The following is a 12,725-nucleotide window of genomic DNA, read 5'->3' on the forward strand; positions in this document are numbered from 1 at the left end:
TTCTTTTTGAGATGGGGTCTCACTCTGTCACCCAAGGCAGGAGTGCAGTGGTGCGATCATGGTTCACTGCAACTTCTGCCTCCTGGGTTCAATCTATTGTCCTGCCTCAGCCTCCCAAGTAGCTGGGATTACAGGTGCCTGCCACCATACCCAGCTAGTTTTTGTATTTTCAGTAGAGACAGGGTTTCACCACATTGGCCAGGCTGGTCTCAAATTCCTGGCCTCAAGTGATCCGCGAACCTCGGCCTCCCAAACTCCTGGGATTACAGGCATGAGCCACAGCGCCCAGGCCAAAACTTCGCGGATTTCTTAAAAACCATTTATAGAACCAACACCTTCTTAGACACAATATTATTCAATCAGATAATAATGCAAGCATAAATAATCATCTCACCTGTCAAATTTGTTAGGGGTTGGGTGGCACCATACATAAACATCTACTTCATAGGAAATTTTTTTTTTTTTTTTGAGACAGAGTTTTGCTCTGTTGCCCAGGCTGGAGTGCAGTGGCGCAATCTCAGCTCACTGTAACCTCTGCCTCCCGGGTTGAAGCAATTCTCCCACCTCAGCTTCCCAAGTAGCTGGGATTACAGGCACTCGCCACCACACCTGGCTAATTTTTGTATTTTTAATAGAGACGAGGTTTCACCATATGGCCAGGTTGGCCTCGAACTCCTGACCTCAAGTGATCTGCCCACCTCAACCTCCCAAAGTGCTGGGATTACAGGCGTGAGCCACCGCGCCCAGTCCCTCATAGGAAATTTAAATGCCAGAACTACCAGTTCTTTTCCTTGGAAGAGATGCAGTACATCTAGCAATGTTCTCTCTTTTTTTTTTAAGCCTGTATTTTTAATACATTTGTTCCCCAAAAGGTCAATTTCTACTTTCAAAAAACATCTGAGTCACTCGAGATGAAAAATATTTTATCTAAAAATGTGCTATAGCTCCCAATAACTCCAAACTGACATCCCAAAATATGAGGCTGTTCGACAATGACAGAACTTGGGAACTGGAACTCTCTGATTACTTACTTGTTAAAAAAAGGTTCGATGAGTTTTGATCTGGCAGACACATGAATTTTTGGAGGGCTGAGAAAAGAACCTAATGAAGAAAAGAAGAGAGGCATTATTATTCATAGTCACATAGACAACGCCTGAAAGTTCAGACCAAAACAGATTTAAATTAACAGCATGGTTCAACAAAGGTGAGAGGTATTCTCTTTTTTTTTTTTGAGTCGGAGTTTCACTCGTTGCCCAGGCTGGAGTGCAATGGCGTGATCTCGGCTCACTGCAACTTCCGCCTCCCGGGTTCAAGTGATTCTCCTGCCTCAGCCTCCTGAGTACCAAGGATTACAGATACGCGCCACCATGCCTGGCTAATTTTGTATTTTTAGTGAAGACAGGGTTTCTCCACATTGGTCACGCTGGTCTCAAACTCCTAACCTCAGGTGATCCACCCACCTCAGCTTCCCAAAGTGCTGGGATTACAGGCATGAGCCGCCGCACCTGGCCTGTGAAAGATGTTCTTATGGACCAAGTATTGTACCACAGGAAGTGTCAGTGGTTTTTCTTGCAGATTTCCCCCTCCCCTCATCTCCTCCCACTCCTACCTCAAAACCCTCCCACTTCTAACTGGATGAGTGGATCCCAAGGAAATGGTAGTGCTATAGGTTCGATGTTTGTGTCCCCCTAAAATTCATATGTTGAAGCCTAATCCCCAATATGATGGTGTTTGGAAGTGAAACCTTTGGGAAGTGATTAGGTCATGAGAGAATTACTGCCCTTATAAGAAGGGTCAGGAGGCCGGGTGTAGTGGCTCAAGCCTGTAATTCCAGCACTTTGGGAGGCTGAGGTAGGAAGATCACTTGAGCCCAGAAATTCTAGACCAGCCTGGTTAACATAGCAAGTCCCTGTCTCTATAAAAAAATTAAAAAGTTAGCCGGACATGGTGATGCACACCTGTAATCCTGGCTACTTGGGAGGCTAAGGTGGGAGGATCTCTTGAGCCCAGGAGTTCAGGGTTGCAGTAAGCTACAATTGTATCACTGTACTTCCAGCCTGGGTGACAGAGTGAGACCCTGACTCTTAAAGAAGAGTTGGCACAGCTTCTGCTCTCTCGACTCTCCACCATGTAAGGACATAAGAAGGCAGCCATCTGCAAACCAGGAAATGGGCTCTCACCAGACACTAGGTCTGCTGGCAACTGGGTCTCGGACTTCCCAGCCTCCAGAATATGAGAAATAAATGCCTGTTGCTTAAGCCCCACAGTCTACGGTAATTTATTACAGCAGCCTAAGCCAGGAGACAGGTAAGATCCACCCTAGATCACTGCGTGTTTGACTGAAACACATGCAATGCGTACCTAGGTAATTGGCCATGGAGATGAAGCACAGCCCTGTGATGTAGGCATCGTAGCCTGCCTCGTGGAGTTGTTCAGAGGCTGTGTCATAACTTGGAAAACCTTCGGCACTTTCTAAGAAAAAAAGGAAAAAGTTTTCCTCAAAACAAAGACTAGTAAGCACACTGCCCTACCAATCCAAATTGCATTAGTATATGCTAGAGAAATATCCTAAATAGGCAGAAAAAAAGCTATCTGTTTCTTAATTCTCTCCATACGAGACCTTAAAATATAAGATAACAGAGTCACTGAAAAGGAGGATTTTGATCTAGGATGCAGAAACGCCTCAGTTACATTACGAAGGACTCAGCTGTGGGCTTTCTCATCCCACACTGGTGGGTGCTATTTATGATCATCCATAACTCGCTCTAGGACAATTATTCCTCTTTTGCTTGCTTTCTAAGGCCATGAAAAGGATATTCTTCCCTTATACAAGATGGTCACATCAGGACACAACAGACGATTCAGAGTAAAGATTAAGAGCACAGGCTCTGGAGTCACACTGAGTTCGAACCTCTGCTCCGCCACTTATTTGCTGTATGACGTTGGGCAAGTCACTTCATCTCTAAGCTTCCAGTTTTGTAAAATGGAGATGATAATCAAATCTTCTTCAAAAGGTTATTGTTAGGATCAGATGAGATAGTATAAGTTAAACTCTTACCTAGTGCTTGGTACACAGCAAGTGCTCAAAAACTGTTATCTATCAATACCTGAGGTAACCCTCCCCCCAAAAAACAGAAGACTGCAATTCAATATCGACAGCTCCAACTCACTACTATCCTCTACTATGTTCCTAAGCTTAGAGATCAAAAGGTGACAGCATAACCAACTCCAAAAATAAATTGAACTTGCTATAATGCTGGCCTTGGATCATGGAGCCACTTTACAGCAAAGACCACTTTATATATAATATGGTTCTTTTGTGACACTGATAAATACAGATGTGACCAGATAAACTCTAAGAGGAATGACCTGCTTTAGACTGAATTTTGTACCAGATGCCACTATTTCATATGGAAAAAATAAGATAAAACTTTAACTCATAAATAATTATATCCTAGAACCATTCTGGAAATGAAGGTTACTACAACACAGAAATAAAAAGCATAAATGGAAATTAACAATGAAAAGACTGTAACTGTTTTTATGTCAATACAATGCTCTTTAAGTAAGAATTCTTTAACTCCGTATTAAATATTAGACTTGATGCCTTTAAAAAAAAGCCTTTTCACATGGTAGCCACCTAAGTAATATCTTCCGCTCCATCATCAACGGAGACACGTTCCTTCCAAAATCAATTATTTCCATTATATTGTTATAGAAAAGGTCTAGGTTTTCTCCCCCAATGGCCCCACCACCACTTTTCTTAATTCCTTTCTTGGACTATTACCCAGAAAGAGGCAAATAACTGTAATCTTGGCTGCTTTAATACTTTGCATTATCAATTTCTAAACCATTAGTCCTATTATCCATGTCTTTATTATTCAGGCTATAGGTAATGGCTTGCTAATCACCGTATCAGCAGCACAATCAGGTTAACAGGGACCAAGGAAGTAGCACCTGGAAGGCTCTCCACACACCTTGCTGGTGGCTAGAGGTGGCAAAACACCACCATCTCATCTCCCTACTTCTGGTTTTCCTCAGTGCTCCTGTTTCCACTCTGAAACCAGCTGAAAAGGAGGCAGGGTGGGGACTTGCCTTAATCTCATCTGTAAATCCAGTTGTTGGGCTTTTCTGAGACGGAAAATATATTTTTTACTCTACCCCTGGTGATTAATCACTAGCTCTTTGTCTCTACTTAAATAATGTATGAAAGAATAGAAGGGCACATCAAGTTTTAGGAGAATTCAATACATTAGGAAATAAAAGCCTTGAAGCTTTCATTGTTAAAATTCTCAAAGAATGGCTATTCAACTCCATTAACATAAAATAGATATGGAATTAAAAGACCATCTTTATTCAAAAAACAGTAATTCTACACAAGACATGTCCAAGTGAATTCAGCCAAAATCTATAAATGAACAATACGGTTTCCAGAGCCATTCTGCTTTTCTTCTACAATATACATCAATAATTATTACCAAGAGTTTGGAAGGTTTCAGGTTTGTTTAATATTCTCACCAACTTTAGGAGGGCTGAAAGGTATCTCTTTTAAACGCTTTTCCAATTCCGCAAGGGATGTGTTGTTAATGATATCCTGCAAACCAGGAAGCAAAGAATTATGAGATTTCATCATCTAAGTACAATATATTAAAGAGATTCACTAACCCCCCCCCCCAAAGAAAAGGCAGCATCTAGTACTGCCTCGTGTTCGTTTTTTTCCAATGTGAAAGAGAAGCAGCTAGTTTAATTTTTATAATATACAAAGTATAACCAAATGAATGAAGATCTTTACAGATGCATTAAATACCTCCAAACCTTCTGCCAGAAGGCAATATTGTTCTGGCATTTATTTCACTCAGTAATATGCAATCACTTTATAAAGTAGCAAATGAATAATACCTTAAAAGGTTGTGTGCTGGCCATCAATTTAGTATCCAAGAGTCTAAAAAGAATTTTTAACAAGGTAAACAAAATGTGTAACAATGTTTAAAATGTCTTTTACTCACACATGTAAGCTACTTAAAATACTTAATACATAAAATACATACTTAAAACATAAAATATTTAATACATAAAATACTTAAACACAGACAAAGGAATTAAACACATCAGTCATTTTGAACCTAGCACCAGCATCCCTGCTACATTGGAGTAGGTACTCAGTCCCATCATCAGCAACTTCATTGAGCAACTGCAGGAGAGTCCACACTTGGAGTACAAGTTCTAGATTCACCTGGATCCTGAGAGAGCCCGGTGAACTCAAGGGTGAGTCAAATACTCCCATATGGTTTTACGTGGTTCAAATACTGCTGCCGGTCTACCATTCCCAAACTGCTACCATCTACTCCTACTCCTCAGGTTTGTAAACTATAAATTCTTCTGGAGGGCCAAAATCTGCAATAAGTAGTTTCATGCTGTTGTTTTTATTTCTTATTCTATTTCAGAGATCAGAAATACCAAAAGGGGAGGGTGGGGAGAAACCCACACAAAAACTCTATTTCTCTATTTTTTTTTCATATAAATGTGAACAGAGTGTGGGTAACAAGACAGAAATAAGCCCAGCTGAAAGAGAAACTGCTCGAACACCATGCCTATCCCTCTTCAAACAGGTCCTAAAACACAAACACTTGTTCTGTAAGCTCCACATGGCTGACCTGTGATGTCTGAGACATATGTGACATGTGACCTATCAGAACAAGGGTGAAATACTAACTGTGGAAAACACCAACAGGAAAAGGCACCGACTTGAAGTGGATGAAAAAAAAAAATCTCTAGCCAGACAGACAGTACTTGACTGACTCTTGAACACTCTCAATTGGACACTTCAATAGTTACAAGGTACATCCTACACACAAGACAGACAAGAGCCATCTCAAAGAGGCTTCACCAGTTCTTCAGAAAGCAAGATGAGGGATAAGAAAAAAGGAGTCTCTGTCTACTTTCACTCTCAGTTCAAACTGTGATTTTTCGATAACAAAACCAATCATAAATTATAAAAAGCAAGCCATCACAACATTGCAGCTATTAAGTAAGCTCCAGGCTTATATGAACATGATCTAATGGTTTTAACAAATTACTATATACCTATTTGCATTGGGTATGTATGTCACAATGACTTTTTTTTTTTTTTTTTTTTGAGACAGGATTTCACTCTGTCACCCAGGCTGGAGTACAGTGGCACTATTATGGCTCACTGCAGCCTGGACCTCCTGGGTTCAAGCAATTTACCCACCTCAGCCTCCTGAGTAGCTGGACCACACATATCCCACCACACCCAGCTAATTTTTTATTTTTTGTAGAGATGTGGTTTCACTATGTTGCCCAGGCTGGTTCTGAACTCCTAGGCTCAAGTGATCCTCCCACCTCAGTCTCCCAAAGGGGTGGGATTATAGGTGTGAGCCACTGTGCCCAGTTGACTCTTTTAAATGAAAGACAAATCCTCAAAGAAAGCTTACCTGGGGAAAACACATGTTGTCATCTCTTTAAACTCACTTAAGTCCTAAAGAACAAGAGAAGGACTTGTTACAATTTTCCTAATACACTTGCAGTATTAAAAAACATGTAAACAGCTCAAGTTCCATAGCTGTCTTCTCAAACAAGCTGTTGGAGCCCTTAAGCTAAACCACAAAACCCGTTTCTAGTTAACAAGTACTGAAAAAAAAAAAAAAAAAAAAAAAACTTCCCAATTTCCTCACTCACTGGGAACCATATAACCTGATAACTAACTTCTGCACAACCAAAACAACAAATTTAAGCATTTAATAGTTGAAATTGGGAAGGGGTGGGAGGGTTCCAATAAAATGTTAAAAACTACATATTTGAGAGGCCTATAATAAATCCAGAAAACTTCCAGTAATAGCTAACAGGCTGCGATCTACCACACAAATTTATCATAACAGTGAGACAAGCAGAGTCATTAAAATTAAATGGTTTATACAGGAAATGGACATACTATAAACTAGCTTAGACCTTTCCTGAAATCACCTTTGAAATGTTAGTAAAAGGCCGGGCACGGTGGCTCACGCCTGTAATCCCAGCACTTTGGGAGGCCGAGGCGGGCGGATCACAAGGTCAGGAGATCGAGACCACGGTGAAACCACGTCTCTACTAAAAATACAAAAAATTAGTCGGGCGCGGTGGCAGGCGCCTGTAGTCCCAGCTACTCAGGAGGCTGAGGCAGGAGAATGGCGTAAACCCAGGAGGCGGAGCTTGCAGTGAGCCGAGATCGCGCCACTGCACTCCAGCCTGGGCGACAGAGCGAGACTCCGTCTCAAAAAAACAAAACAAAACAAAACAAAAAAAAAAGAAAAGAAATGTTAGTAAAAATGGCCTTGGAAACACAGGCCTTTCAATACACACGATTCCTGTTTGAACTCCAGAAAATTGCTCAAGAGGCACTAATAGCTGAAATGAGAGTCCTCTAATTTTGAATTAACTCATTTACATACATAATTGCCATGCTAGACTGAGTAGTCATACTCCTGACCCTTTGTAAACTACACTTCTCTTCAATGTTATTCATGCCTCATAGGAAGCTGCTGTTTCCAATTAGCTTTTTTTTTTTTTTTTTGAGATGGAGTCTGGCTCTGTCGCCCAGGCTGGAGTGCAGTGGTGCAATCTCGGCTCAATGCAAGCTCCGCCTCCCGGGTTCACACCATTCTCCTGCCTCAGCCTCCCGAGTAGCTGGGACTACAGGTGCTGCCACCACGCCCGGCTAATTTTTTGTATTTTTAGTAGAGACGGGGTTTCACCGTGTTAGCCAGGATGGTCTCGATCTCCTGACCTCATGACCCGCCCGCCTCGGCCTCCCAAAGTGCTGGGATTACAGGCGTGAGCCACCGCGCCCGGCTCCAATTAGCTTTTCAAGCCTGTAAATACAGACTGTATTTAGCTAGCTTGATATATTTACCATTGAAAAGCTTCAATGGCTATAGTTAAATTAATGGGCAAAGTATGAATAGGCGGTTTGAATGCAAAGTCAAAAAAATGTAGTAATTTGTAATCTCTCAATACCACTAGAAAGCTTTACAAGCAAGGAACAAGGAGAATTACAGCTACCTCCAGGGCCAACATATAGCACAGTTCTAGACCAGCGTCTTCTAAAAGGTCATGCTCAAATATCAAGATGGTTCATAAGAAAACACTCTCCCCTAAAAGGCAACTGCAAAATATGGATTCTTTAGTGTCCTTTTAAATGCAAATTTTGATACCAGTGCATGTAAAAGTTCTACCTTTTTATTGAGTCAGGGTCTCACTATGTTGCCCAGACTAGCCTTGAACTCCCAGACTCAAGCAATTCTCCTGTAACAGCCTCTCAAGTAGCAGGTAGGCACCACCACACCCAGCCTTCTAATTTATTAGGCTTTCTAATTTATTCTCATCACTTCTTCTAAAGGTAGATGGAAAAAAACAAAACAAAACATTTTCTCTCTCTGGCAATGCCAGAACATAAAGAAGTTAAGTAACTTACCCAGGTAGCCTTAGTAATAAAGTGAGGGATAAAACTGCGTATCCTAACCCACTTACTACTCTACAACAAATCACTTGCTCTTTCTACCAGAATTTAATTAAAGACCACTTTCGTTCCACTTAACATTCATTAACTGCTTACATGCAATGTGTTATGTTAGGCACTTAGACACAGACAACAAAATGGCTACACCCCTTGTCCAAGGAGCTAACCACCTAGAAGGGGGTTATGCTGTATAATATAAGACAAAATTTACGTAACATAGAGAGGTACAATGTTCTATGGGAGTTCAGAGAAAGGAAAGATCACCTCTTGGGCAAGGTAGCAGGCAACAAAAACTTCACGGAGGAGGCAAAAGCTGCACTGTGGAGAGTTAAAGGAAAGTTGTGAACAACACTGAGAACAACAAAAGAAAATTCAAGTTGGAAGAAATTAAACAAAGCACCTCTTAGGGAACAAATAAGTCAGTCTTGGAAAAAGGAGAGTAACAAACAAGTTATTAGACTCCACAGAAAGGTTGGGCTGGATCACAGAAAAGCCTGATATGCAGGGGTAAAAACACTCAACTGCCTAGAAAACAAAGAGTGTGGGATTAATTTAGAATTTTCAGCAGGTTCAGCGACAGAAACGGAGCCATACATCAGAAGATTACAAAACTGGCAGTCGGGAGATACTTCATTCATTAAATCGATATTTAATGCCTTCTAGTGCCAAGCTCTACTCAGTATTCAAAACACCTAGAAGCACAGAATTAAATACATTTTCTTCTTGCCTTCCTGATAACTTCATTGCTTTAAAGATCAAAAAGGGCTGGGCATGGTGGCTCATTCCTGTAATCCCAGCACTTTGGAAGCCCGAGAGGGTGGATCACTTGAGGCCAGAAGTTTGAGACCAGCCTGGCAAGCATGGTGAAATCCCATCTCTACTAAAAAAAAATACAAAAATACAAAAATTAGCCAGATGTGGTGGCATATACCTTACCCAGCTACTCGGGAGACTGAGACATGAGAATCACTTGAACCTGGGAGAGGGAGGTTGCAGTGAGCCAAAAAATCACACCACTGCACTCCAGCCTGGCGACAGAGTGAGACTCTGTCTCAAAAAATAAATGAACAGGCTGGGCGTGGTGGCTCACACCTGTAATCCCAGAGTTTTGGGAGGCCAAAGCAGGTTGGTGGATCACTTGAAGTCAGGAGTTCAAGACCAGCCTGGCCAACATGGTGAAACTCCGTCTCTACCGAAAATATAAAAATTAGCTGGGCATGGTGGCAGGTGCCTATAATCCCAGCTACTTAGGAGGCTAAGGCAGGAGAATCACTTGAATCCGTAGGCAGAGGTTGTGGTGAGCCAAGATGGCGCCACTGCACTCCACCCTGGGTCACAGAGCAAGACTGTCTCAAAACTAACTAACTAACTAAATAAATAAATAAATAAATAATAAAGGTTAAACAGTCAAGAGAAGAGCTGCTACTTTGATCTACTTGGCCAATAAGAAGTGGGTGATCTGGCCAGGTGTGGTAGCTCACATCTATAATCTTAGCACTTTGGGAGACTGAGGTGGGCCAACCTCTTGAGCACAGGAGTTCAAGACCAGCATGGGCAAATGGTGAGATCATGTCTCTACAAAACTTACAAAACAGTCAGGCGAGGTGGCATGTACCTGTGGTCCCAACTACTCGAGAGGCTGAGGTAGGAGTACCACTTGAGCCTGGGGAGTTGAGGCTACAGTGAGCCATGATCGCGCCACTGCACTCCGGCCTGGGTGACAGAGCAAGACACTCTCCCAGAAAAGAAAGAAAAAAAAAATGGCTGGGCATAATGTCTCACGCCTGTAATCGCAGCACTCTGGGAGGCCCAGGTAGGCAGATCACCTAAGGTCAGGAGTTCGAGACCAGCCTGGCCAACATGGCGAAATCCCATCTCTACTACAAATACAAAAATTAGCTGGGCATGGTGGCAGGCGCCTGTTTATTCTAGCTACTCAGGAGGCTGAGGCAGTAGAATCGCTTGAACCTAGGAGACGGAAGTTGCAGTGGGCCGAGACTGCACCACTGCATTCCAGCCTAGGTGACGGAGTAAGATTCCATCTTAAAAAAAAAGGTATGAAAGAGAAGAAAAAAGAAAAGAAAAAAAACCAGAAGTGGGGTGATATAAAATAAACATTAGCTCATTAGACTTAAGAAATGCAAATCCAGGCCTAGCGCGGTGGCTCATACCTGTAATCCCAGTACTTTGGGAGGCAGAGGCAGGTAGATCCTGAGGTCAGGAGCTCAAGACCAGCCTGGCCACCATGGTGAAACCCTGTCTCTACTAAAAACATAAAAATTAGCCAGGCATGGTGGCGGGCGCCTGTAATCCCAGCTACTCGGGAGGCTGAGTCAGGAGAATCACTTGAACCCAGGAGGCTGAGATCCCACCACCGCACTCCAGCCTAGGTGACCAAGTGAGACTCCATCTCAAAAAAAAAAAAAAAACAAAGTGGGAAAGAGAAAAAAAAAAAAAACAGAAGTGTGGTGGGTGACATAAAATAAACATTAGCTCATTAGACTTAAGAAATGTCAATCCGGGCCAGGCACGGTGGCTCACACCTGTAATCCCAGAACTTTGGGAGGCGGAGGCGGGTGGATCACCTGAGATGAGGAGTTCACGACCAGCCAAGCCAACATGGTGAAACCCTGTCTCTACTAAACATACAAAAATTAGCCTGGCATGGTAGCAGGCATCTGTAATCCCAGCTACTCAGGAGGCTGAGGCAGGAGAGTCACTTAAACCTAGGAAGTGGAGGTTGCAGTGAGCAGAGATCACGCCACTGCACTCCAGCCTGGGCCACAGAGCGAAACTCAGTCTCAAAAAAAAAAAAAAAAAAAAAGAAATGCAATTCCACGCCTGTCACACTTGTTTTGAGACCCACAACTATGAAGTCTTTGAGTCCTAAAATGTGTTAGAAGGTGATAGAGCTGTCATAAAAAGTGAAGACAACCTAAATTTTCAGAAATACAAGGGGAGCAACTGACCCACTGATGACTGGTCTGTATTGTACTCTTTTAAAGGAGGGTAATCAAAATGCTGACAGAACAACGGGACCTAAGAAATGTGAAGTAACTGAAGGTTTGCAGATGTATACGTGAGACTGAACTCTCAAGCGGGTGCCTTCCAATCCAGAAGTAACAAAAATTAATCTTTTAGCTGGGCATGGTAGTGCATGCCTATAGTTCTACCTACTCAGGAGGATGAGGCAGGAGGACTACTTGAGCCCAACACCTTGAGATCAGCCTGGGCAACAGAGCAAGACCTAGTCTCTATTTTATTAAAAAGATATGGGGAAGGCCGTACACGGTGGCTCATGCCTGTAATCCCAGCACTTTGGGAGGCCAAGGCAGGTGGATCACGAGGCCAGGAGGTCTAGACCATCCTGGCCAACATGGTGAAACCCTGTCTCCACTAAAAATACAAAAAAATTAGCAGGGTGTGGTGGTGCATGCCTGTAGTCCCAGCTACTCAGGAGGCTGAGGCAGGAGAATCACTTGAACCTGGGAGGTGGAGGTTGCAGTGAGCGACATTGCACCACTGCACTCCAGCCTGGCGACAGACTGAGACACTGTCTCAAAAAAAAAAAAAAAAAAAAAAAAGATATGGGGGAAAAAATTATTTAAAAAAAAGAAAAAGATTAGTCCAGTGGCATACTATGGTCCACAGGCCAAATACAGCCCACCAATTATTTTTTAAATAAAGTTATATTGCAACACGGCTACACCCATTTGTTGACATATTATATGGCATTTGGGGGCTACAATGGCAGAGCTGAGAATTGTGACAGAAACTATACAGCCTGGAAAGCTGAAAATATTTTACTATGTGGCCCTTTATAGAAAACATTTGCCAACTTTTATTTTAAAGGATGGGCTGAAGGTTGAAGGGGGCAGGAAATACTGCCTGGAATTTGCTAAATTCCAAGGTGAGAAATGAGAACGCTTGCAACAAAAATAAAAAGAATCAGCTGGGCGTAGTGGCTCACGCCTGTAATCCTGGCACTGTGGGAGGCCAAGGTGGGTGGATCACAAGGTCAGGAGATTGAGATCATCATGGCCAACACGGTGAAACCCCGTCACTACTAAAAATACAAAAAAAACAGCTGGGCGTGGTGGCACACGCCTGTAGTCCCAGCTACTCGGAAGGCTGAGGCAGGAGAATCACTTGAACCCAGGAGACGGACATTGCAGTGAGCCGAGATCATGCCACTGCACTCCAGTCTGGT

At 42.6% G+C, this 12,725-nt stretch overlaps 1 protein-coding gene across 16 annotated transcripts in view; it reads right to left on the bottom strand.

Annotated features, from left to right (window-relative positions):
• PARN (poly(A)-specific ribonuclease) overlaps positions 1 to 12,725 on the bottom strand; it is a 207,667-nt gene that overhangs the window by 158,375 nt on the left and 36,567 nt on the right. For all 16 annotated transcript variants that reach the window (XR_013412338.1, XR_013412339.1, XR_013412341.1 and 13 more), the window contains 5 exons: positions 6,456 to 6,499; positions 4,900 to 4,942; positions 4,519 to 4,594; positions 2,362 to 2,472; positions 1,032 to 1,101 (listed from right to left, as the gene is read on the bottom strand). Coding sequence is in view for 12 of the 16 variants with exons in the window: in XM_077987107.1 (XP_077843233.1) it covers positions 1,032 to 1,101; positions 2,362 to 2,472; positions 4,519 to 4,594; positions 4,900 to 4,942; positions 6,456 to 6,499 (344 nt within the window). In the remaining 4 variants the exon portion in view is untranslated. The remainder of the gene's footprint in view (positions 1 to 1,031; positions 1,102 to 2,361; positions 2,473 to 4,518; positions 4,595 to 4,899; positions 4,943 to 6,455; positions 6,500 to 12,725) is intronic.

The sequence above is a fragment of the Macaca mulatta genome, chromosome 20 (assembly GCF_049350105.2).
Source record: "Macaca mulatta isolate MMU2019108-1 chromosome 20, T2T-MMU8v2.0, whole genome shotgun sequence".
Taxonomy (NCBI): Eukaryota; Metazoa; Chordata; class Mammalia; order Primates; family Cercopithecidae; genus Macaca; species Macaca mulatta.